Raw genomic sequence first — 27,837 nt, 5'->3', positions numbered from 1 at the left:
ATAGTTAATAGTGGAAAAATCTTTACAAACACAATTCTTGAGAGTGGCTGAGAAAGAGTAGAAGTTGAAGAAGATGACCAGATAAAGTTTTTAAAAAGATAAACAGGAACTGGTGCTGTGGCATAGTGGGTAAAGGCATCACCTGCAGCAGCTGGTTCAAGTCCCAGCTGCTCTACTTCTGATCCAGCTCTCTGCTATGGCCTGGGAAAGCAGCAGAGGATGGCTCAAGTCCTTGGGTCCCTGCACCCACGTGGGAAGACCCTGGCTCTGGCTTCGGATCAGCACAACTCCAGCTGTTGCTGCCAGTTGGGGAGTGAACCAGCAGATGGAGGATCTCTCTCTCTCTCTCTCTCTCTCTCTCTCTCTCTCTGTTGCTCCTTCTTTTTGTGTAACTCCGATTTTCAAATAAATAAATAAATCTTTAACAAAAAAGATAAATAGTTAAGGAGAGGGCAAAAGAATGCCTTGCAGAGACACCAGCATGCCCTGCAGCCCTGCCTGGTACCCACCACAGCTGCTTGCCTGCCTCTCTGGTCAGACATATCCATCTGTGAGGAAGAGGACGGAGCAAGATAGGATGCAGGTTCCAGGCAGATGGGACCCCTCCATGCACTCAGTAGATTCAAATAACATGCTAAGAGTTATCAGCTTCTGGCTTTAGCCTAGGCACAGCCCTAGCTGTTGTGGGCATTTAGGGGGGTGAATCAGTACACGGCAGTTCTCTGTCACTCACAAATTAATTAAAATGATCTGTTTTTTAACATTCCATGAAGCCTATCTACTTGCAAGATGGGACAAGCAAAGCAGCAATAAGGCTATTGAAGGCATACCCATGGGCAGAGAGAGAGCAAGTCAGACAGACAGAGATAGTGCATTCACGTACAATTAACAATTATGTTTGGAACAAGAGTTAGGGATACAGACTGCTACCAGTAGACTAGATATGGCGTGCTACTCAATAAACAGCTCCAGATTCCCAAGAAACTAACGAGCTCTGCCACTCCCTCCCTAAACATACCAGTTCCCAGGGTAGTCAAATTCACAGTTGGATAACACATTCCATGTTTTAAAAAGTCACTTAAGTTCTTTATTTTTATTTTTTTTTTTATTTATTTATTTTTTTTTTTGACAGGCAGAGTGGACAGTGAGAGAGAGAGACAGAGAGAGAAAGGTCTTCCTTTGCCGTTGGTTCACCCTCCAATGGCCGCCGCTGCAGCCGGCGCACCGCGCTGATCCTGGCAGGAGCCAGGAGCCAGGTGCTTTTCCTGGTCTCCCATGGGGTGCAGGGCCCAAGCACCTGGGCCATCCTCCACTGCACTCCCTGGCCATAGCAGAGAGCTGGCCTGGAAGAGGGGCAACCGGGACAGAATCCGGCGCCCCAAAAAAGTCACTTAAGTTCTATTCTGAATGGTAGCGCATGGTGCAGGAAGAGTCTGAAAGAGCAGGGAGGAGTGAACCAGATCATCCAGAATTCTTAATAGTGAACTTCATGACCTCAACTGATACTTAAAATTTATGACAGTTGTTATTTTTATTATTTTCCTCCATTCTCTTTCATTCCTTTTAAAGGAAAGAGGCTACCATAAAAGTGGAATAAAAAAATAATGGCTAACAAAACCACAGCATAAGGAAAAGAAGAACCACTGCGGGATCTGCCAATAAAAATGTTCCTTCTCTTCAGGGCTGGCTAACCAACTCAAATGTTTCTAATGAACCACTGGCAGGCTACCAAGAGCACAGTTTTACATCTCTCCAAACTCGTGGCCACCATTTATCTGTAACAGACGCTCAAACTGCAACCCCAATTGCTAGGGATGGAAAAGAACTATTAGATCACTCCTCTTGGTTTCATGAGGTCAGGATTATTCCAGAAAACTAGACTATTCTATTGTTCTGCTGAAGAATTTTCGATACAAGTAGGCTAACTGCCTTTTCCAGAGAGAAGACTATTTCTTACCCAGAGTCACACACAGCCATGGCTCAATCTCTCTGCAGAGTACATCCCCCTCATACTCCTACATTTCAAATTCTCTAGTTACAGTGAGCAAGTTCGTTCACTTGTTTTATTATCAGTAATTCAATAACTTGAAAATATTAAAGATGGTGGGTCCTGCAATGGCCCCAGAGAGAAGAAGCTGGTTGTCATGGTAGCCACAGGTGGGATAGTGTCTTTCTCCTCTTAAATTTTACTTGAATAATTTTATTTCCTTATAAATCATCACCAGGAAAACCACAGAGCAAACTAATAATGGCTATTAAGTGCTTTCTGCACCAGACACTGTTCTCATTCTATATATTAAATTTTGTATTTAATTCTTATGAAAACTCTTACGAAGTAGAAATAATCAAATTACCACTTAAAAACTGGAAAGTCTCAGCAACAACTTGCTTGGGCCACAGAGTTAATAAGTGGTAGAGATGGGGCCGGCGTTGTGGCATAGCCAGTAAAGTTGCTACTAGCATCTCATATGGGAGCTGGTTGGAGGCCTGGCTGCTCCACTTCCAGTCCAGCTCCCTGCTAATGTGCCTGGGATAGCAGCAAAGGATGGTCTAAGTGTTTGGGCCCCTGCACCCACATGGGAGATCCAGAAGAAGCTCCTGGCTCCTGGCTTCAGCTTGGTCTAGCCTTGGCCATTGTGGCCATTTGGGAAGAGAACAAGTGGATGGAATCTCTCATTGGGAATCTAGCCGGCTTATATATGGGATGCTGGCATAGTAGACAGTGGCTTAACCTGCTAAGCCACATTAGCACCAGATGCAGGTTCTTTTAATGTAGCAAGTATGTTCCTACTGGTTACCATAAGTAATTCGAGGCACATGCTACAGAGAGGGAGCAAATCCTCTCCACAAATTAACAACAAAATTAATTCTGAACAAGTTTTTAGAAGCCTAGATATCTTGGTCCATGCCACATGATTAGCAGAACCTACTCAAAATACAGACAGGAGAATCCAGAAACAAGCAAAAGCACTCTCTCCTTGCTCAGTTACATGGCAAAAAAAGAACTGAAATTTAGTATATCAGACTCAATAACAAGTCATTTATAATTTTTTTATGAATAATTACATCTTTTTTAAAGATGTATTTTATTTATTTGAAAGAGTTACAGAGAGAGGTAGAGACAGAGAAAGAGGCCTTCCATCTGATGGTTCACTCCCCAAATGGCCACAATGGATGGAGCTCAGCCAATCTGAAGCCAGGATCCAGGAGCTTGTTCTGGGTCTCCCACATGGGTGCAGGGGCCCAAGGACTTGGGCCATCCTCCGCTGCTTTCCCAGGTACATTAGCAGGGAACTAGATTGGAAGTTGAGCAACCAGAACTCGAACCGGTGCCCATATGGGATGCCAGCAGTGCAAGTCAAGGCTTTTACCTGCTGTATCACAGAGCCAACCACTGTATTTATGTTAATTTTATAGTTTTTGATAGAGGTTAGCTGAATCATTGCTTTGTGTTTGTATGGCAAACTTTAAATATCCACATTTTTTTAAAAAGTAGAGGGGTTTCAAATAGATGGGAAGAACAGAACAACTGTTGCTCTCTGTTCTTGGTAGTCATGCATTGGCTATAGGGCAGTGCAATCAGAGACCAGATACGAGGTACCACTTTCTCAAAAGAATATTTTGATAGAGGATTAGGCCTAAAGCACTGAGACAATTTACTAAAAGGAAGGTATTGGGCAAGAATCTTAATAAGAAATGTAAAATAAAAGACAGTGACGAGGGAAAATTTAAGTACAAATTAAAGCAAGGAGTGCTTTAAACACTGTAATACGGTACAACTTGTGTGACAGAACCCCTGTGGAAAATCTGGGAACATCATTAAGCCACAGTAAGATCCTAAGCAACTAAAGCTGATTAAAGAAATCAGTCATCTACCAGAGCTAGGTTTTAATACTATTTCTAGAACTTCTGTCTAATATTTGTGTCTCTGAAGTTTTATATTCTTTTAGTACTCCCCTATATCTTTTAAGGAGGCTATGAATTATTGTGTGGGTGACTAACTTTTACTAATCACATTATTTTCCCCAAATGTAATTTCCAACCTAAGTTAACAAGGGAAGCTCATGATAAAGTTTGCTACTATAGTACAATAAAATAAAAAATAAAACTTATAATTCTCATTCAAGCATTCTTTAAAAACCTCTTTCCTACCCTAGTTTTAATTTTAATAAAGGGAAATTTCAATACACAGAATATCACTCTTTTGCTGTCAGCAGCTATCTGAGCTGAGTAAGAAAGATCTGACCAGAAAAGATATGTATCAGTGCTTAGAAAAAACAAAACAAAGCTTATCTATGAGGAGGTCTTCAAGAAGTTCACAGATAATATGTTTTATGGAAAAGGTAGGCATGAATTTCCATTTTTTTGCATTAAATTATCTTTTTAATTCTACTTATGCCACACACTATTTGAAGTACTCTCCTACTGTTACTTTATCAAGACTGGTTTCTCCCTAGGAATATCTATATCTGTATCTGTATCTGTATCTGTATCTATATGATACTTTGTTGTCCTCAACATTATCTGCATCCTTCTCCACCCCCTACTCCCATTTATTTGGAAGGCACAGTTACACAGAGAGAGAAACAGTGATATCTTGGGCCATCTTCCACTGCTACCCCAGGTGCAGTAGCAGGGAGCTGGATCAGAAGTGGAGCAGTTGGACTCAAATCAGCACCAGTATGGCATGCCAGCACTGCAGATTTGTGACTTAACCAGCTATGCTACAGCACTGGCCCTCCTCCATTGTTTTAATGACTTTGGGATATGATTTAATTATCTTCTCAGCTCTAACTCCTACCATGTTCTAGGAATGGTGCCCAGATCTGTTCAAATCTAATCATTTGACTCAAGGCCACACACACACAAAAAAAATCACCTCTATGACTACACCCCTAAAACACTAGACCTTGTATTTTGCTTCCAGTGATAAAAAATGTGTCTAGTATCTCTTTTAGGAATTTGCTCTTAACAAGCCTATTTGCAAACTCCTAACTTCTCTCTATTGTCCTAGCACATCGATCTAGTTCTGGGTTCACCTATTCTTTACTCCCAAGAGCACATCATCTCTAGTGCTCTTCTAAAGGGTTTGGATCTACTAATGTTGCATTGTGGGCTAGTAAACCATATGCACAAGTGACACCAAACATTTGCTTCCACAACTCTCAGGTTGCTTCCACACCAACACAATAATCACATCCCATGAAACTCAAGCTAAGGTATCACGGCACATTCTTCTGCTACCTTTTTATATAGGCAGAAAGTTCAATAAATTTGGAAGAAGTGATGTCACCTAAACAGTGCTAGTTGCATTGAAAAAAAAGTTTACTTTAGCCAGAGAGAAACTGTCTATTTCTGTGGTGAACATACCATATGGATACATGCTTCCCAAGAGATTACAATCCCAGGACTTCAGGAAAGCAACATACAGCAAAGATTTGGTAAAAGTAACAACTTTTAAAAAAGTACTTCCGGTGTGGCAAAATGTTAACTGATGAATCTGGGGACAGGTATATGAAGGTTCATTCTACTGCCCTACTTTGGGAAATGTTTGTAATAACAAGTACTTTAAGAATTGCTCACTCATCATATGATCTCAAAACCAACAGTCCTCTCCATCCCCTGCCTCAAGACCACACCAGTGTACCTGAACTTTCTAGGAGATTTCAGAAAATTCTGAGAGTAATCAGACACAGATATGTGTACACATATGTATATGCTAGAGTGTTTAAAATTTTTTGAAGAGGTACAAATAATTCTATTTGACCAGGATTTGTTAAATATTTGACCAAATTTGTTCTACAGAATGAGAAATACAATTTACCATCAAGATTAGGCTAAGCGTGAAAGCAATGAGGCAAAGAATTACACTAAGCATATCCCTGAAGAATAAGACCATAAGTACTTACTTCATCTCCAGAACTTCCTCTAAATGTTTCCTTCTCTCTGCCCGAAGATTGGTCAAATGAGTTTCTTTTTCTGCCAGAGACTGTTGGGTGGAGGACAGCTTTGCTTTCATAGACTCTAGTTCCTGCTTTACTTTCTCCATGGCCATCAATAACTCCTCCACCTATGATAAATATGGAAAGGAGAAAAATAGAATATCATGATCAATTCAAGTCAGATGAACTGTGCATGAGAAACTCTTGGGTCCACAAGACTGAAGATAAACAAGAATGAATAAAAACACCTCTGTACTCTTTCTGGATCACATACATATAAGAAAATATGGCAGAGGCTGGTTGGTGTGGCACAGTGGTTAAGATGCTGATTGCAACACTAGCATTCCGTATTATAGAGCCAGTAGCAGTCTCAGATACTCCACTTCCAATCTGGCTTCCTGCTAATGTACCTAGGAAGGCAGCAGAAGATGGCCCAAGTGTTTTGGCCCAAGCCACCCATGTGGAAGACCAGGATGGAGTTCCTGGTTCCTGGCTTTCGCTCAGCTCAGACCTGGCTGTCATGCACATTTGGGGAGTGAACCAGTAAGTAGAAGATCTGTCTCTCCCTCTCTTTTGATCACTCTGCCTTTCAAATTAATTAATTAATTAATTTTTTAAAAAGGAGATATGGTAAACAATGCCACCCTGGCACTATAATTCTTTTCAGTTTGGGTCAGAAAGAACTTAAATTTTCTTTTTGGCATATGCTAGGACATGTAAGTCAAATTTTCCAAAAGTCATGCTCTTTTATGTCATCCTATTATGGAAATTATTTTGGAAATGGTCCAGAAATTTCCAGAGAAATAACAAATCATAATAAATACGTATAGAAGGATTTTAGGAGATAAAAGACATAAATCTGACTAACAGATTCAGCATACATCTAAACCAAGAATTTACTGTTAACACCATTCAAAAGAATTTCTCTTTAAAGAAACAGCTATAATTCAATTAGATAAGTTCTTCCTATAAAACCAGGTAAGTAGGTTTTGTTTGTTTGTTTAAGGCAGGCAGGAAGAAATAAAAGAAAGATAGAAAGATGCAACAGTTTGAAAATAACTGGGGATAGAAAATAATCTTGATAGAATCAGACCAGAAAATAAACAAAAAACACCCAAGAGAAAAAAGTATGCTAAAACATAGGGAAAGAAACTAAGGAAACAGGATTATGTTTTGTCTAGCACTTCAAAGTCCTCTGGGTGTTATTTAAAATAATATGACCACTTCAATTCAGAAGTGGAAATAATGCTGACAAAAACATCTGTTGTCATCAGAAAGTAACACAGGGCTGGCACTGTGGCACAGCAGGTAAAGCTGACGCCTGTGATTCCGGCATCCCATATGGACGCCAGTTCAAGTCCAGGCTGCTCCATTTCTTTTTTTCTTTTTCTTTTTTCTTTCTTTCTTTTTTTTTTACAGGCAGAGTGGACAGTGAGAGAGAGAGAGACAGAGAGAAAGGTCTTCCTTTTGCCGTTGGTTCACCCTCCAATGGCCGCCTCGGCCGGCGCGCTGCGGCCGGCGCACCGCGCTGATCCGATGGCAGGAGCCAGGAGCCAGGTGCTTTTCCTGGTCTCCCATGGGGTGCAGGGCCCAAGCACTTGGGCCATCCTCCACTGCACTCCCTGGCCACAGCAGAGGGCTGGCCTGGAAGAGGGGTAACCGGGACAGAATCCGGCGCCCCGACCAGGACTAGAACCCGGTGTGCCGGCGCCGCTAGGCGGAGGATTAGCCTAGTGAGCCACGGCGCCGGCCCAGGCTGCTCCATTTCTGATCCAGCTCTCTGCTAATGACTTGGGAAAGCAATGGAAGATGGCCCAAGGCTTTGGGCCCCTACACCCGCATGGGAGACAGAGAAGCAGCTCCTGGCTCCTGACTTTGGCCTGGCCCAGCCCTGGCTGTTGCAGCAATTTGGGGAGTGAACCAGTGGACGGAAGATTCTTTGTCTCTCCCTTTCTCACTGCCTCTGTAACTGTGCCTTTCAAATCAATAAAATAAATCTTTTTTTTTTTTTTTAAAGCCGCCTCAACCAGGTAAGCAAACAGCCAAAAATGACAGTTTATGTCAGGTTGCTACTCGTAAAGCAATACTCCTGGTGACAATACATTTTTCGGAGGCGGAAGAGGGATAAGTAGAGAGGTGTAGCATTTGCCAGGCATTGACTCACATGTAAAACCAGAACAAAGTGGTTTGGTGAGAAAACTGTAGCGTGACAATTCAGTGTTGTTCACAGACCCCTGAGTACCAGTGTCTCTTACCTAGCCAAGTCTTTATGGCGACTGGCACCAGCTACTAAACACTAACAGTGAACACATTTCATTTCTCTGGCTCCTGAATTACTTTCCAAAAGTGATCAAGCTAGTGTTCTCAACTGATAGTATCCTCACTGTCGAGCTGCCACTAAAAGACACTGTTACTCAGATCTCCTCCAGTTAAGTATTCATATGTGTAAGCTTTACATGAACATGTATCACTCTCTGCCCTTCTAGAAACTGTCCATAAGAATGATTCCATTTTATGAGAATCTTGTAGGGGCCGGCGCTGTGGGTAGCGGGTAAAGCTGCCACCTGCAGTGCCAGCAGAGTCCCAGCTTCTCCACTTCTGATCCAGCTCTCTGCTATGGCCTGAGAAAGCAGCAGAAGATGGCCCAAGTCCTTGGGTCCCTGCACAGCGTGGGAGACCCGGAAGAAGCTCCTGGCTCCTGGCTTCGGATCGGCACAGCTCCAGCCATTGCAGCCAATTGGGGAGTGAACCCGCGGATGGAAGACCTCTCTCTCTCTCTCTCCTCTCCTTTCCTCTCCTCTCCTCTCCTTCTCTCTGTGTGTAACTCTGACTTTCAAATAAATAAATAAATCTTTAAAAAAAAGAGAGAGAATCTTGTAAAATTCTGTCTAAAGCTGGGTACAAACTGTGCACCAAGGTATATTTTTATAACACAAAATCAGTAATGGATAGGCTCCATTTTCAGGAGCTCTAAATCATAAAGGAAGTATCTATCTTTTTTGAATTTATCAAACACTTTGGAAGTGCAGCTATTCAACCGTATCTCCCTAAATCCCTGTCGTGGGTAATCAGCATTCTTACTTTGTTACTTACTTTGACACTCATTTTTCACCTCTGACATACTAAACCAAAGTTTATAAACTTTGTATAAATGGAATATGCTAGCTTTCTTACATTATGCTTTTCCATGCATATTTTAAAAAGGAGAGAGGGAGAAGGGAAAGAAGAATGGATACGCTATGAATACAGAGGCAGAAATCCTCAACAAAATACTAGAAAACTGAATACAAGTAAAAAATTGTAATTTATTCTAATAATGCAGGGTGAGTTTAATACAAAAACCAATGTAATAAACTATATCAATAGAACACAAGATGAAAAAAAATCACATGGTCATTTCAATAGTTGTAGAAAGAACATTTGATAATTTCCAACATCAGTTCAGAAAAATAATCAAAAACTCATGAGGCCAGCACTGTTGTGCAGTGGTTAACGCCCTGGTCTGTAGCACCGGCAACACATATGGGTTCTTGTTTGAGTCTGGGATGTTCTACTTCCAATCCAGCTCCCTGTTAATGTGCCTGGGAAAGCAGCTGAGGATGGCCCAAATCCTTGGGCCACCACACCCTACATGGGAGACTGGGAAGAAGCTCCTGGTTCCTGGCTTCAGATTGGCTCAGCTCTGGCTGTTGTGGCCATTTGGGGAGTGAACCAGCGGATGGAATATGTCTCTTTCTCTCTTCTCTCTTTCTCTACCTCTCTCTATAATTCTATGTTTCAAGTAAATAAAACTAAATCTTAAAAAAGAAATAGGAAAAAAAAAAAAACTCAGAAGAGAAAAGAACTTCCTCAACTGATGAAGGGCATGGATAACAACAGACTGAATGTTTACCTTCTGAGATTACAACCAATCAAAAGTTTAGGACATCTGCTCCTACCAATTCTACTTAACACTGTATTCAAGCTGACAGCTGGGAAAATTATGTCAGACAAAAATCAAAAGATAGCAACACTGGAAAGGAAGACATAAAACTATAGCTGAAAATGACATGCTCTTGTATAAAGAAAAATCCTAAGGACTACAGTGAAAATCAACTATAAAAAAAAGTGCAGGGGCCGACGCTGTAGCATAGCAGGTAAAGCTGCCACCTGCAGTGCCAGCATCCCATATGGGTCCCAGTTCGAGACCCGGCTGCTCCACTTCCGATCCAGCTCTCTGCTATGGCCCGGGAAAGCAGTGGAGGATGGCCCAAGTGCTTGGGCTCCCACACCCGCATGGGAGACCCGGAGGAAGCTCTTGGCTCCTGGCTTTGGATCGGCGCAGATGGTTGCGGCCATCTGGGGAGTGAACAAGCAGATGGAGGACCCCTCTCTTTCTGCCTCTTTTCTCTCTGTGTAACTCTGACTTTCAAGTAAAATAAATAAATCTTTAAAAAAAAAAAAAGAAGTTCATGGAAAATGGAATGAAAAAAATTATAAAAAATGTGCAGGAAGGTTGCAGTACATAAGATCAATAGATCATATACAGAAATCAATTGTATATGCATATTGAGCAATGAAAATAAAATTAAGAAAATAATTCTATTTAAAATAATATTAAAAATTAAATAGGCCGGCGCCGCGGCTCACTAGGCTAATCCTCCGCCTAGCGGCGCCGGCACACCAGGTTCTAGTCCTGGTCGGGGCGCCGGATTCTGTCCCGGTTACCCCTCTTCCAGGCCAGCCCTCTGCTGTGGCCAGGGAGTGCAGTGGAGGATGGCCCAGGTGCTTGGGCCCTGCACCCCATGGGAGACCAGGAAAAGCACCTGGCTCCTGGCTCCTGCCATCGGATCAGCGCGGTGCGCCGGCTGCAGCGCGCCGGCCGCGGCGGCCATTGGAGGGTGAACCAACGGCAAAGGAAGACCTTTCTCTCTGTCTCTCTCTCTCACTGTCCACTCTGCCTGTCAAAAAAAAGAAAAAAAAAAAAAAAGAAAAAAAAAATTAAATAGCTGCTGGGTTGTTGTTGTAGAACAGTGGGTTAGGATGCAGCCTGCACTATCAGTTTCCTATACAAGCTCCAGTCAAATCGCAGTTGCTCTACTTCCAATCTAGCTCTCTGCTAATACATCTGGGAAAGCAGCAGAAGATGGCCTGAATACTTGGGCCTGTGCCACCCATGTGGGAGACCCAGATGGAGCTCCTGGTTCCTGGCTTCAGATGGCCCAGCCCTAGCTACTGAAGCCATTTGGGGAGTAAACCAGTAGATAGGAGATTCCTGTTTCTCTCTGTGTGTGTATATGTCTCCCCCTCTTTCTGTCACTGTGCCTTTCAAATAAATAATGGTTCTTTAAAAAATGACATAGGTAGGTATAAATTTAACAAAAGAAATATAAGACATGTATACTGAAAATTATGAAACACTGTAAATTAAATTAACATTGAAATTAAAGACAAATATTTAAAAGATATTCATATTCATGGATAAAAATGTTAAGATGGCAATACTCTCCAAATTCATCTACAGGTTCAACATAACACCTATAAAAACCCCAGCTGTATTTTTTGTGCTTTTTTCTTATTATCATTGATTTGAGGAATTATAAACATATAAATGAATATATTATTATAAAGAAGAATCTTCATCAATTACAGGTGCATCTTCTGTCAATTTATGGGTTATCTTTTCCTTTCATTAAGATATCTTCTTCTGAAAGATTAGAAATATATTCACATAACTGGATTTATCAAGCATTTATTTTAGGATTTGTAACTTTACACATTATTTCAGAAATCTTTTCTTATACCCAAATGTATATGGTATTTCCTACTTGACTTTAGAATCGGTAGACAGAATGAGTGACCTTTTATTTTATTTTATTTTGACAGGCAGTTAGACAGTGAGAGAGACAGACAGAGAGAAAGGTCTTCCTTCCATTGGTTCACCCCCCAAATGGCTGCTATGGCCAGCGTGCTGCGCTGATCCAAAGCCAGGAGCCAGGCGCTTCTCCTGGTCTCCCATGCGGGTGCAGGGGCCCAAGGACTTGGGCCATCTTCCAATGCCTTCCTGGGCCACAGCAGAGAGCTGGACTGGAAGAGGAGTAACCAGGACAGAATCCGGCACCCCAACTGGGACTAGAACCCGGGATGCCAGCGCCGCAGGTGGAGGGCTAAGTGAGCCGCGGCGCCGGCCGATTGGCCTTAACTATGGTGTACATCCGTATCTTATGGTCTTATGATCGCCACAGCAGGCTGACTTTGGCAAAGCTATGAAACTTGCTTTGGGCAATGGATGTTAACAGATTTGACAGAAACTTATAATCAGAAGCTTATAATCTGTGTGGTTGAACTGCAATTCTGCCATTGCCAAGCAAACAACACAATGAGTAGCCACTGCTGGAACTAGTCACATGAAGCCACCCTAGTCAACTCTTAAAGCATAGCCAATCATGCTAACCTCTAATGCATGTGAGAAATAAAAGCTCTTATTATATTGGTCAGGGTTCTCAAGAGAAACAGAACCAAGACATATACGGACTACAGTGTGTGTGTGTGTGTGTGTGTGTGTACAGAGAGAAAAACAGGCAGACTCAACATGGAATTGGCTTGTGTGGTTTTAGAAGCTGATAAATCTCAGGTCTGTAGGGTGAGCTTGCAAGCGGAGGAGGCCAGTGGTGTGGTTACAATCTGAAGGCCATCAGTCTTCAGACTCAGGAAGAGCTGAGGTTTCAGTTTCAGTCTGAATGCATGGCAGGAAAAGCCCAGGCCAAGGGCAGGTCAAGCCCAGGTTAAGCAGCAGTCAGGAAGGAGGAATTCTCTTACTCTTTTAGTCTTTTTGTTCTATCTTTGCCTTCAAGTGACTGGATGAAGTCAAACCATATTAGGAAAAGATTTTCTAAGACTAAAGTCTATTGATTTAAATGCTAATCTCATCTCAAAGTACCCTAACAGAAACAGATAGAATATTCTGTTTAACTAAATACCAGAGCACACCCACAGTGGCCTAAACTGATACATAAAATTAACCATCACAGTGTTACTGATACTCTGTGGCTGTCTATTATTTAATACCTGATTGATAAAATTTCTAAGGATTTTAAAGACTTGCTTTTCATATTAAATTCATAATTCATCTGAAACAATTTATATATATTGAGGCAGAGGTCCCAATTTCATTTTTCTTCATGTGAATATCAATTATCTAAGTATTATTCCAGCCTTTCTATCACGATCCACTGATTTGCCTATTCCTGTACCAATACCACAGAGTCTTAACAATTTTAGCTTTGGAAGGACCAATACCTGACAGAGTTAAGTCCTTTCACCTTGTTTGGTTATTGTTGTTTTTTCCCCCAAGAGTATCTTAGCTACTCCTGAATTTCTCAAAAAATATTTATTGAAGTTATCAAATGCCAGGCACTGTTCTAGAACAGTTAATGAGGGGCCTGCACTGCAGTACAATGGGTTAAGCCCCTGCCTGAGATTATGGAAAATTTCTGCTCAATGCAGATTACAGAAATGTAATTTATTAGCAGGTTTTTTTTTTTTTTTTGACAGGCAGAGTGGACAGTGAGAGAGAGAGAGAGAGAGAGACAGAGAGAAAGGCCTTCCTTTTGCCGTTGGTTCACCCTCCAATGGCCGCCGCGGCCGGTGCGCTGCGGCCGGCGCACCGCGCTGATCCGATGGCAGGAGCCAGGTGCTTCTCCTGGTCTCCCATGTGGGTGCAGGGCCCAAGTACTTGGGCCATCCTCCACTGCACTCCCGGGCCACAGCAGAGAGCTGGCCTGGAAGAGGGGCAACCGGGACAGAATCCGGTGCCCCAACTGGGACTAGAACCCGGTGTGCTGGCGCCGCAAGGCGGAGGATTAGCCTAGTGAGCCGCGGCACCGGCTAGTATTAGCAGTCTTAAATGATAAACTCTACAGTTTTTAGTATGCAGCCAACTATATTATAACTGAATGAGAGTTTTCTTTCTTTCCTTCCAGTATTTTTATATTCCTTTCTTTTACTTGTCTTACTTCAGAGCCCAGAATGTTTGCTACAATATTGTATAGACGTGAAGATAAAATATCCTCTATTTTATTTCTGACTTAAAAGGAATGTTTTAAAAATTTTATCCATGAAGTTGTATAAAACTTTAACAGGGATCACTTGTTAAGGAAATTCTCTTGCATTGCTAACTTGTCAAGCTTCTTTAAAAATATACACTCAATTTTCTACATTTCTTGGGATGATCATTTAACTTTTCTTCTATCATTTTTTAATCTGATAGATTATAGTAATTTGTGTTTTATTGTGAATCCAACCTGGAACACATGGAACAAAACCAATTTCTTCAAGAAAATGTTTCTTTTCAAGGTACACTAATTTAAGATTGGAAATATTTTGTTTAGGAATTTTTGCTTAATGTCTATAAGAAACTTGAGCCACACCTAAACTTTTTTTATAATTTGTCAACTTTCAATGTAAATTTTTGCTAGCCTAATTAAATATTTGGTTTTATTTTTTAAAAATTGTTTCTGTAAGATTGAAATTATTTGTTCCATATATGCTTACCTAAAATCACCAAAGTAAATCTCTGGGGTTGAAATTTGTGGGATATTTTATTAATGATTCATTTTCTTCAGATTTTCTTTTTCCTATTTAGTTGGCTTTGCTAAATTTCATTTTTCTTGGCATTTGTTATTTCATTTACATCTTCAAATGCACTTGCAAAGATATTCTGGTATCTTTCCCTCCCCACAAAGATAGATAGATAGATAGATAGATAGATAGATAGATAGAAAGATTTTTTTTTTTTTTTGACAGGCAGAGTGGACAGTGAGAGAGAGAGAGAGAGAGAGAGAAAGGTCTTCCTTTGCCATTGGTTCACCCTCCAATGGCCGCCTCGGCCGGCGCGCTGCGGCAGGCACACCGCGCTGATCCGATGGCAGGAGCCAGGAGCCAGGTGCTTTTCCTGGTCTCCCATGGGGTGCAGGGCCCAAGCACATGGGCCATCCTCCACTGCACTCCCTGGCCACAGCAGAGAGCTGGCCTGGAAGAGGGGCAACCGGGACAGAATCCGGCGCCCCAACCGGGACTAGAGCCCGGTGTGCCGGCGCCGCTAGGCGGAGGATTAGCCTAGTGAGCTGCGGCGCCGGCCGAAAGAAAGATTTTTTGAGAGATACAGAGAGAAAAGGAGAGAGAGAGAGAGAGAGATCTTCCATTGCTGGTTCACTCCCCAGATGGCTGCAACAGCTGAAGCTGGGCAAGTCCAAAGCCAGGGGCCAGCAGCTTCCTCAGGTTCTCCCACGTGGGTACAGGGACCCAAGCACCCAGACCATCCTCCATTGCCTTCCCAGGCACACCAGTAGGGAGCTGGATCAGAAGTGGAGCAGCTGGGATTTAAACCAGCAGCCACATGTGACACCACCATCCCAGGTGGCAGCTCTGGTGTCTTTTTAGCACCTGAAGGACTAGCAGTTACGAATCCTTAATCATTCTAAATGCTGTGTGTTGTATGCTTTTCTTCTTCTCTTTTTAGCCTCACCAAATGAGAGTCAATTTTCTTAGTACTTTCAAAGAAACACTTTGGGATTTATAGATCCTTCAAAAAAATCCTTTTTCCCCCCAGTTTATTTGAAAGCAGAGAGTGAACGGCTGGATCACTCTCTAAATGCCCACAAGAGTCAGGGCTGGGCCACAAGGAAGCCAGAAGCCTACACAATGCAATCTGTGTCTCCCATGTGGGTGGTAGGGAAGCAAGCCCTTGAGCCATCATCACTGCCTCCCAGGATGTACATGATCAAGAAACTGGGCTGGAAGTCAAGGAGCCAGGACTTGAACCCAGGCACTTTGGTATAAGATGTTGATATAACAAGAGGTGTCTTAATTGGTGTGCCACAAGTCCCTCCCTTGTGGTAGGAGGAGGATTTGCTTGCCTATTATACTCTCCACCTCGGGCTGTCCTGGATATTCTGTTTTGTCCTGCCAAGATAAAAAAAAAAAAAAAACACTAATGTTCAAAGTTCAACAGCTCACCAAGTACTTACCTTTGAATTTTCTGCCTATTTATCCTGACTTGAGAATTTCTTTTTTTGTTAGCTTATGAATGCATATTTTATCAGCCATCTTCAACTGCTTCCATGGAACTTATTTGCCTAGCACCTGGTCTGCCATATTTTTTAAAAAATTATTTTATTTATTTGAAAGACAGAATTAAAGAGAGAGGTAGAGCCAGAAAGAGAGAGAGAGAGATCGTCCATTCTGCTGGTTCACTCCCCAAATGACCACAACGACCAGAGCTGAGCTGATCCAAAGTCAGGAACCAGGAGCTTCTTCCAGGTCTCCCACATGGGTGCAGGGGCTCAAGGACTTGGGCCATCTTTTACTGCTCTCCCATGCCATAGCAGAGAGCTGGATCAGAAGAGGAGCAGCTGGGACATGAACTGGTGCCCATGTGGGATATCAGCACTGCAGGCTGGGCTTTAACCCACTGTGCCACAGCGCTGGCTTCCTGGTCTGCCATATTTAAAGATAGATTTTACCTTTCAATCAAAACTTTTCTTCCAAAATTTTATGTTCATGAAATATAGTTTTCTTAACTGTATTCATTTTCCAATCCATCTGAGTGCCAGATCCTCAAAATATTTCTGCCTCACATTACACATACATTGTAAGTTTTAAAGCATTCTCTAGTATTTAAGGCAAGAGCAGTACCATAAACCAGGATTTCTAATTAACCATCTGATTTGATCTCTGGCTAAAAGGCAAGGAGACAATTTCAAAATCAAATTGAATTACTTCATTTTCTTTATGTGCCCATAATGCAGGGGACCAAATTCAGCTGGAAGTATGTGGGTACCTACTCCATTATATGCCTACCACATAGCAATTGTACAGTATTGAGTATAGTCCCTGAGAAATGCAGGTAACAAAGCAGAGTAGAAGGAAAAAAAGATAAACCTCACGCTGAACAATGAAGAAATTCTCCATAACTTAAAAATGTGCTCCAGGTTACAGCATGATTTTCCAAAGCAGAAGTTTTAAGACATGCAGAAAGGTGCAGGCCAGAGCTGAGATTCAAGTATGTGACTTAACTGCCTCCAGTCACATATTACGGAGAAAGCACAGAGCTTGACAGTGGACTGCGCCAGCAGGACCAGATGGTTTGCTTAAATCAGAAGCTAATAAACTTTCACTGAGAGTAAGAAGGGAACAAATTATGACTTTACCACAGACCTATTTTCCTTAAGAGAGCAAAGCCACAAGTAGTGCTTCAGGTGCTGGCATCGCCTGCACCCTCAAGTTCCCCACCTTCTTCTGTTCCGCAACAGAGAGCAGAATAGTTTTTTTGTAGTTCCAAGTTGCTTTATGAAATCTCTCATTATAGTTTCTAGGGAGGGTCACAGGCATAAGTCCCCAAAGGAAGAAAATGGTTAGAAGAAAATAGGGAGTGGTATAAAAATATTATCTAGATGTTTCTGAGTCGCCAAGTAGGCCAGGGTGACTGTAACTAGCAAAGTTTTCTTGAGTCAAACAAAATCCTAGACTGACACACTCTGTTTCACTATTACAAAAAAAAAGAGAGAGAGAGAAAGAGAAAGCAAGCAAGCAAGCAAGCAAGCAAGCAAGCAAGAGAGTGGGTTACCGGGCTGGTGGGAGGATGAGCATCTCTGAAGTGTCAGTGAGAACAGAAACACATAACAGACCTGCCCATGGAAATTCTATCATGCTCTCCTAACAGATGTCTTTCCGTATCTCATAATTACTGCTAACAGGAATCTGAATTTACATTTCCTTATAGAGGTTTATGTACTTTTTGCCAAAGCAAAAATGACAAGATCCTCATTAACAGTGTGTGTACACTACTTTATAGATATGCAATAGCACCTATTATAATAATAACTAACATTATTGGACTGCTTTGAAGTGTACTGTTCTAAATGCTTTATAGGTACTGTCGTGCCCTGAAGACCTCACCACAATCTTAAGAGGCAGGTATTAGCTATTATAGGGTAGTCTCATTTCTATGGAAGAACAAATGGCTTTAGAGGCCATACAGACAGAAGCAGCAAGGCTGACTGCAACAGGGCAGTCTGACTCCATTGTTTTCACAGTGGATGCAGCTTTGCTACAAAGTACCAATGTTCACCAAAAACATCCTAACGCCACTTTCCACAATTACAGTGTGTCTAGTGAGTCACTCTGGGGAAGGCTCCTATACAGATCCTTGCATCTTTCCATTCTTTCTTTCTTTCCCTTCCCTTCTATCCTCCCAAATGCCTAACTCTTATCCTGTGCCAGGTACTGAGTACCATGCATTGAAGGCATAATGCAAAACAAAACAGTGCAGGAGCAGAGAGCAGATGGGGAGGACAGGGCACCCCAGCTTAGACTACCACATATGTACCAGCACTGAGGTAGGAAAACATACACACCTAAAAAAGAAGACAAAAGATCAAAATATCACAAGTCCTGGGAACAAGGGAGTAAGGATATCAATGCAGCAGAAGAGGGAGTAAAAGGATGAAGAAGGGTCTTAAGGACCATATTAGGGATTTTGGCTTTTGTCTCAAAAGCAACAGGAAGGTACTAAAGGGATCTGGTTAAATAAGAGCAAGAAGATTTAGGATATTAAAATTAGAATAGGGACCAGCATTGTGGTGCAACAGGTTAAAGCCTCAGCTTGCAGCACTGGCATGTAGCCACTGGTTTGAGTCCTGGCTGCACAACTTCTGATCCAGCTCTCTGCTATGGCCTGGGAAAGCAGTAGAGGATGGCCCAGGTCCTTGGGCCCCTGCACCATGTGGGAGATCCAGAAGAAGCTCCTGGCTCCTGGCTTTGGATCAGCTTAGCCCTGACCATTGCTGCCATTTGGGGAGTGAACCAGCAGATGGAAAACCTCTGTCTCTACCTCTCTCTGTAACTCTTTCAAATAAAAAAAATTTTTACAAAAAGTCAGAATAATTACAACAGACTAAGGAATTTAAGTGGAATCAAGAGACAAGGGGATGGGACATTCGGATCTGGCTAAAAGGTCCATGAGAGTCTCACAGGCATGGAAAGCCATGACACGGAGGCAAAAAACAATCTAAATGAAAGATCCTGGTGAACAAGACCCCAGCAAAAGGAACAGGCCATCAAGGAGAGAGGCACCTTTCTCTGAAGGGAGGAAGGAACCTCCACTGTGATACGGCCTTGACTAAACAAGTTCAGAGTCGGTGAACTCAAGGGGCTTCCATAGCCTAGACAGCTCATGGCAAGAGTCTCGGGAGATTGCTGACGTCATAAATAAGAGTGCCAATTGTTAAATCAACAACGGGAGTCACTGGGTACATGCTCCCCATGTAGGATCTCTGTCCTTAATGTGTTCTACTATGAAACTTAAAAACAACACTACTAGTCAAACAATACCCTATACCTTGTGCGGTTGTGTGAGTGCAGCATGTTGAAATCCTTGCTTAGTATATACTAAGTTGATCTTCAGTATATGAAGGTAATTGAAAATGAAACTCGATGGGCCGGTGCTGTGGCTCACTAGGCTAATCCTCCGCCTTGTGGCGCCGGCACACCGGGTTCTAGTCCCGGTCGGGGCGCCGGATTCTGTCCCAGTTGCCCCTCTTCCAGACCAGCTCTCTGCTGTGGCCAGGGAGTGCAGTGGAGGATGGCCCAGGTACTTGGGCCCTGCACCCCATGGGAGACCAGGAGAAGCACCTGGCTCCTGCCATCGAATCAGCGCAGTGCGCTGACCACAGTGCGCTGGCCGCGGCAGCCATTGGAGGGTGAACCAACGGCAAAGGAAGACCTTCCTCTCTGTCTTTCTCTCTCACTGTCCACTCTGCCTGTCAAAAAAAAAAAAAAAAAAAAAACACTCGATGAAGGGTGGGATGGGAGAGGGGAGGACCACGGGAGGGAGGGAGGTTGGGGGGGGGAGCCACAACAATACAAAAGTTGCACTTTCTAAATTCACATTTATTAAATAAAAAAAATAACTATATAACAAACAAAAAAAAGAACTTAATACTTTACCCTTTTGGTATTTTTTATGTTCTACTTAAAACTATTGGTTGAACTCTGTAATTAATACACAATTACTCTTAGGTGTTTAATTAATGCTATAACTAGTACTCAAATAGTATTTTAAACTTTGTGTTTCTGTGTGGGTGCAAACTGTTGCAATCTTTACTTAATATATGCTAAATTGATCTTCTGTATATAAAGATAATTGAAAATTAATCTTGATGGGAATGGATGGGGAGAGGGAGTGGAAGAGGGGAGTGTTGTGGGTGGGAGGGAAGTTATGGGGTGGAAAGCTATTGTAATGCATAAGCTGTACTTTGGAAATTTATGTTCATTAAATAAAATAAAATATATATAAAAAAGAGACAAGGGGAAAAATGACTAAAGGATTAAGTCAAAGCAAAAGGGACAGAGATAGAAGTTCCAATAATAGTGAAAAATAGATAGTTGGAGTACTTTAACAAGAAAGCTAAAATGACAGGGAACCATGCTTACAGGAGATGATGTCTGAATGAATGAATCTGGAGGTAAACTAGATTACCATGTCTAGGGTATCTGAAATTAAATGAATAGAGAGGACAGAGTAGCAAATGCAGGTATTCAGTGAGATAACAAAAGCTTCAATGTAAAGTTTCAATGCTACAAGCTGAGTGGCAAGAGCCTTAAAGAAGTAAGGGTTCATGTAAGAATGTGATGAAATAATGGCTCAAAGGTGTAACAGGAAACAAAAAGGAGTCCTACATGCAACTTCTAAGGTTGAGAATAAACAAGTATCACCAGACAGCGCTGGTGGGAGTAGCCAGAGGAGATAGAAGATTACACTTCAGGCAGAGGTAAAAGATGGTTCAAGGAGGAGGTTAAGAATATATGTATATTTCTCTAAAGCAAAAATAACAACAACAAAAAACACAAGAAAGGATTTTCAATATTTTTACCATAAAGATACATTAAAGATACTGTCTGAAGAGATAGGTAGCTTTGCCCTGATTGGACATTTTGCAGTGCATACCTGTATAGAAACATCTTATAATACCTTACACATATGTACAATTTTGTGTGTTCATTAAAAGAAAAGAACGTATGTGCCAGAACCTGGCACATGGCAGTATTCAGTGAATACCTGCTGAATGAGAGACTGAATGAATATGGGAACTTGTGGATTTTAGTGGCTTCCCAGGGAGACCTAAGAGGGCTCAGAAGAGTTGGAGGGCTGAGTTAGAGCAGAGAACAACATGCGGAAGCTGGTGCAGTGCAGCAGGGCTGATAGTGGCTCATGTGGACAAGGTCTGATGGCATCTAGGAAGAGAGGGACAATGGACTTAACTCCACCAAGTTTCTTTGAAAGGGGCAGGTACTAGTCCTAATAGACTATAACTGCAAAACAAATCAGATGCTGCCGAAGAAAGAACTTAAAATTTTGAAACTTTTTAGCCTCCATTTAAATACATATGCCTTACACAATAGTGTTGATTATATTTTCTATTCTATTCATGAAAACTCAGCTGATTCTTGATACAACCTAATAGTAACAGGTACCACTCCACTTAGCATTGCATTAAATGCAGGGATGGTCAGGTGCTATTGCCATCTTAGGCTACTGGCCTTAGGAAGCACCCACACAGCAGCTCCAAGAAGAAACACATTTCCACAACGCAACTTTGGACTTTACTAGTTTTCTTTATTTAATATATTGTCACATTTTCCCATTAAATTAACACTGCCAAGAGCTTATGTGAACAAATAAAAATTAGCAAATGATACTTTAAATAATTAATGTGCTCCTTGGGTGGGGAATTTACAAAATGTTCTTACAGTCTATTAAAATTTGGCTCACATTCCCATATGTTTCTTAACAATGCTGAATATTTCTACAAAAACAAGTGAATTGTATGTATCAACATAGTTAGGACTGACTTGTGGAGGAGGTATATGTACAATGATTGGTTATATTCTTTCACTGGCAATGGCTTTTAAGTTTCCAGTAATCCTAAGCTGTGATAACAAATCTAAAACTGAAGATAAATTTTTAAAGACAGTGGAAACATGTCAGCATAAAGAAATGCTTCTTTTTCAGGCCATCTCAATTTTCCTTTTCTTTTTTAAAATCAACTCAAGAGGGCTTAGGTAGATAAATCCTATAATGAGCACTCATCACTCCGAAGTGGAGCTTGAAAGATTAGACATCAGTGCAGATTTTCAAAGCAAACGTCAGCCTGCTGCTGCGATTCGCTCATCTTGAGTAACTAAAATTGGAAAGAAACTGTAAGAAGGGCCAAGGTTTAATCATTGCAATTCTATTTAGGTATCTTTTTGGTGACATAGCATCAAAATTAAAAAATAAAAACCTAAATTAATGTAATGAATAAATTTTTTTCTCAGAGCACTATTTGATTGTCTCTTATAATTTGCTTCTTTCAGCAACAAACAGGTCACACCAAATCATGTAAAGCGAAAAATAATTTCCTAGGTCCACGTAAGCGCCACTGTGCTTTTGCACTCCCAGAAGAAAGGACAGACATAATCTAAATAACAGATCACATTTACTTTCTCCAGCACCAGTCGCACAGCAGCTAGGGCAATCATCACTTTCTACTGTCTTCTGCATCTAGGTCCAACAGCTCTTTTTATTTCAGTAGGGTTTGTGACAAATGAGTAATTCAGAAAAAGAAACACAAATAGAGGTGGAATGGAAACACCTTCTCTTGAACTTCACTTCTAGTAAGTTCTCTTTGGAAAATAAAAATTCTTCCCTACTTTGCTTGGAAGACAAGGGAATACCAGTTCCTGCTGTTCCAATTCTGATCCAGTTCCCTGTTAATGCATGTGGGAAAGTGGCAAAAGATGGTCCAAGTATTTGGTCCCCTGCCACCCACGTGGGAGACCCAGACAGAGTTCTGGGCTGTTGGCTTTGGCCTGGAACAGGCCCCGGCCACTGCAACTGTCTGGGGAGTGAGCCAGCAGATTGAGATTTCTCTCCTTTTCTCTCTGTAACTCTGCCTTTCAATTAAATAAAAATAAATATTTTAAAAAGATAAGGGAATAAAATAAGTGTTGAACTACTAGATAGAATATCTAGGTTTTAGAAAAAAATTTCCTTCTTAGTTGGTTATTTCAAATGGACCAAATCTTAACTGCATTTTATTATAGAAAATGGCAATCCTCTTACAGGTACAAAGTTTAACAACACAGAACAAGGTATGCAGGGCTTGAGGCCTTCTCATGGTCCAATGAAATGATTTTAGTAAAACTGTTTTACACTGTTTCCTTAAGTTTTTAACAGCAAAAATAAATGTTTACTGGTATTTAACTGTAAGTTTTAATCTTTCTCATTTCCAATGCTGAAGAAAATAAACTTCTACCAAGATGTAAACAAAGTTAGTATGTCATTATTATGTCAAGAAAATGCATTATTTTAATACCCTTGGACAATGGTTTGAAACAAAATTTTGATGGATAAAATGACAGTTATTTGACTCTATTAGTAGCTTACTATTAGCTAAGGGAAAAAAGTACAGGGAGGGATTTAATGTATGGAAACCTAGAGGAATGTCTGACACCAAGAGGAAACTCATAAGCATCAATTGAGCATGTGTATATTATGTGTACATGTACACTCACACACACAAATTATACTGGCCATAGTAATAAGGCTCAACATTTGTGTGCTGCCTGGTTATCATAATGTGAGATAGTGAATAGATGCTTGGGATCATTTTTTTCCATTTAGATGAAGCTACAGAGCCTTGCAGATTATGGGATCTTAACCCTGAAAACAGCTAATAAACAAAACAAGGAAAAGAATCTACAACACTTGACTTCTGATCTGATGCACTTCACATTGACACTTCCTGTGTCTCTATTCATTTATTAAAGTGGGAAGGGGAAAGAAGAAGGGACAACTGAATGTAATATACAGCTCAGGATATGTCAAACACAAAAACAATTTGTTGAGAAGGATAAATCCTACTGTGCACATTTATCCAGGAAAGTATCTTTCATTAAAAACATCCAGGAAGGTGCAGCCAAGGAGAACATAAATTGCATATAAAAATCTGTGGGAAGCCATCTGGCTTTCATGGCTTCACCTCCAGCCATATCTTGGATGACTGCCTCTATCGTCAATAACTTAGTTTATCAAACTTCCCAGTAGGAGATAACAGAATAAAGGCCAAACACCCCAAGAACTCATCACAAGCGAACTATAAATCATCTGTTATAGATCTGCCACACAGACTCCAAAAGTGCTTCCTTGTGTAGTAGCTATTATGCACTTTAGGCAGACATGTAAAAACATATCTACTTTGAAAATCAGTAGACTTCTGGCATTCAGCTGTATGATTAGATGTTGGGGCACAACAAAGTTTTATTTCGTTTCTATGGAAGTCAATTTTTTCATTCTGTCATACTTCTGACAACAGATATGTAGATGTTTTATTGAATAAAAGTGAAAACTAAAGTTTAAATTTAGATATGTAAATTTTTCCCCAAGTTTCAAGACAATATACTCAGGTATTTATCAAACATTTTTCAAAAGGAAGAAAACAGGATAAAATAAAGACCAACCAAGATGCATTATTTTAAGAACTACTACCACAGTACAAACTACTCCTGTTTCTAGTGGATTTCTTTTGGTCATATAATCTCATATGATTATTTCCCAGAAGCTTTAGTTCAGCTTCAAAATTTCCTTAGTAGTTATCTACTGACCCCATCTGGCAACATTTTAGAGGAAGCTACAGTGGCTAGAGTTTCTGCCAATCCATTTTATTAACTTAATATAATGAGAAATTGTATAAGAAATAAGAAAACAAGACTAGGGAAAAAGAATCTAGGGACTCTTAGCTATATCCTTCTATAATATATAGAATGAGAGAGAAAACACATAATTAAGAAAAGGTCAGACTGTTGACTCATAAGAATTTCAAATTCCAACTAAATGCATAATCCTATTTCATATAACGCATAAACTCCCCATATCCCTACTGCTGAATTATTCACAATGTTTTCTGTTTTCTCTTTCAAGTATACTAAACATCACTCCCATCACAGGGATGTCTTTTTGGGCTATTAGTATTCTACTTAAAAAATTTCATGCCCCTGTCTTTTCCCTTGTTATTCCTGAAGATGCTTGTTAGTATTCTGATCCTGTATTAAAAGTTGTATTAAACCACTGAGGTCTTTTGTTCTTTTGTTGTTTAATATAAAGACAAGGTGATTATTTCAAAGTTGTATTCCACAAAACTGGATGAAAACTATTTTAATTAGAGTACATGGTAGTTTCAAATTTTAGGTATGTAGTTAGTAAATGGGGAACAATATCTGTTTAAACACCACAAATTAGCCTTGAGATTACAGATTTGAATATTCAGCCATACTTACAATCAACATTCAGTATCTGATTCTGCTAAAGAGGAAAATTATAAAGATAAATAGAAATAAGCTTTAAAAATACACTCAGAGCTTCATTTTATTCACCATCTCACTTATTGCGTCTATTTTAAGATTTTTAGAACAATACTATGGAGTTTCAAGTACAATTTTCAGATCCCTATACAGAGAACAATCATTCTCTGACACACTGAATTTCCAGATTTCCTATTATTTAAACATACCTGAGTAATTTCCATAAATAATTAGACAGAAATGCAGTATAATATTGAGTAGCTATTACTACAGACTACATCATTCCTCTAACTTATGGCCATTTTATATATCTTTCTAAGATCAAAAGAAGTTTAAACATGGAGATTTCTGCTACAGCAGGGTACAGCCATTTAACAACTTCTTTCAACAAGCCAGGGATGGCAGAATTCTCTTTGAAGTGGCAGCCCTGTTGGCCTTTGAAGTCCCTTGTCAATTGTAGAATGGCTCTGGTGGGGTTTGTTTTGTAGCCAGCTGTCACCATGAGGGCAGACATGACGTATTTCCAACAGTCTCACTTCAGGGTCTGTCAAGTGACTGATTTCATAACCAGCCACCATAACAAAGGAGATTCAAACTCCTTGACATTAGAGCAAGAGTCTACAATGAAAGTTACTAGGTTCCTCTTGACAGAGCTTGATTTTAAATACTGAATTGAGCACACAATAGCAAAGAGAAAATGATTATGAGCTTAATTGTCATTTCTTTTCAGATCCCTAAATTAAATTCATACTTTTCATATGCTTAATAATAATGTGCTTCATAATATCTTACATTTCTATGTGAAATATCATTGAACATTATGCTTGATCTGTGCATTGACCAAAAATGATGAGTTTTGCAGAAACCTGTAAACTGCTTACCACGCAGAGTTTATGTTGCTAACTTACAAATGGACTTTCTCGTAAGATCAAATGATTCTACAAAGTTCTGAAAAACATATTTGTATTTGAAAGACTTTTAGACTACTCTGCTACTCATCTCAGAAATCTCTGTCACTACTGACATGGACAATGGTCTTAGACGTCTAAGGGCAAGAAAAAGAAAGTTATATATGTTAAAAAATATTACCTATAAATATTAAATGCATTCCTTAGAACAATATAAAAGAAATCAGTCTTTGTAATATTAATTAATCTATTTTCAGGTGGGAAAAGATGAGACATTTGAAAAATGAAGAAATCAGTCCCACTGAAATGAAGTACAGCAGGATCAAGATGATACTGGTATTCATATCTGGCTCATATCTTCTCTACAGAATGTTGTGGATTATTACCTGTTTTTATGAGCATATTTCAGAGTTGAGGACATCTATAACCTAAGACTCTCAGCTCTCTCCATCTAGCTAAACAAGCAATACCAGGGGGACATGAATATCTATCTACTAGACCATGTAAGTCTTCTACTTCATTCTCAATGAAGGATAGTTCAGGGATAAAAATAATGACTTCTCTTTTATTTTTTCCATTCTGGCTAAATACTTTCATTAGCTAAAAAAGAATAAGTTCGTTTAAAATAAATAACAACTATGCTAATTCTTTAAATCTACAAGTCTGAAATCTTTGCTTTTCTCTGTTCAAATGACAAGGTGTTTTACCAAATTCAGTGGAAAAACAGCTGTAACAAAGAATAAAAACATCATGTTCCTAACTACTATAAATTCATAAAATTACCATTAAACACCAAATTGTTTAGTAAATAAAGTGATGCTGCTGTTATTGTAGGCATAAACAGTCAGGAGGTCAGAATAAATTTTCATTCACTTATTAATTAGTTCATTCACTCAATAACCGTTCGCTGAATGCCATTATATTACAGGGATGATGGTAGTATTAAGTTTGTAACAATAAACAAAACTCCTACCCTCAAGGAACTTCCATGCTGTGGGAGAAAACTTAAGAGGGAGTTTCTTAGAGTAATATATCATAGATAAGTAATATTAACACAGAGTTATAAAAACAGGGATAAGTACAGGATGCAGTTAAAAAATATGGAGGAGACACAACCCAGGCTTCAAAGTTAAACAACCACAACAATGAAAAACAAAAAAACTCCAGTGAGCACTGATGCTTATTTTGTACTCAGAAACACTAAATATATATGATAATTTGTTCTCTAAAAAATACCACCAAGAGGCTGGCGCCGCGGCTCACTAGGCTAATCCTCCACCTTGTGGCGCCGGCACACCGGGTTCTAGTCCCAGTCGGGGCACCGGATTCTGTCCCGGTTGCCCCTCTTCCAGGCCAGCTTTCTGCTGTGGCCAGGGAGTGCAGTGGAGGATGGCCCAAGTACTTGGGCCCTGCACCCCATGGGAGACCAGGAGAAGCACCTGGCTCCTGCCATCGGATCAGCGCAGTGCACCGGCCACGGCAGCCACTGGAGGGTGAACCAACGGTAAAAGGAAGCCCTTTCTCTCTGTCTCTCTCACTGTCCACTGTACCTGTCAAAAAAAAAAAAAAAATACCACCAAGAAAATATTTATCACTCTGACTGGTAG

At 40.5% G+C, this 27,837-nt stretch overlaps 1 protein-coding gene across 17 annotated transcripts in view; it reads right to left on the bottom strand.

Moving 5' to 3' along the window:
- The window catches only part of ERC1 (ELKS/RAB6-interacting/CAST family member 1), a 518,217-nt gene that overhangs the window by 224,256 nt on the left and 266,124 nt on the right, over positions 1–27,837 (bottom strand). For all 17 annotated transcript variants that reach the window (XM_008259816.4, XM_002712778.5, XM_002712779.5 and 14 more), the window contains one exon: positions 5,910–6,070. In XM_008259816.4, the coding sequence (XP_008258038.1) occupies positions 5,910–6,070 (161 nt within the window). The remainder of the gene's footprint in view (positions 1–5,909; positions 6,071–27,837) is intronic.

Source organism: Oryctolagus cuniculus, chromosome 9 (assembly GCF_964237555.1).
Source record: "Oryctolagus cuniculus chromosome 9, mOryCun1.1, whole genome shotgun sequence".
Taxonomy (NCBI): Eukaryota; Metazoa; Chordata; class Mammalia; order Lagomorpha; family Leporidae; genus Oryctolagus; species Oryctolagus cuniculus.
This window is presented reverse-complemented; position numbering and strand designations above follow the sequence as displayed.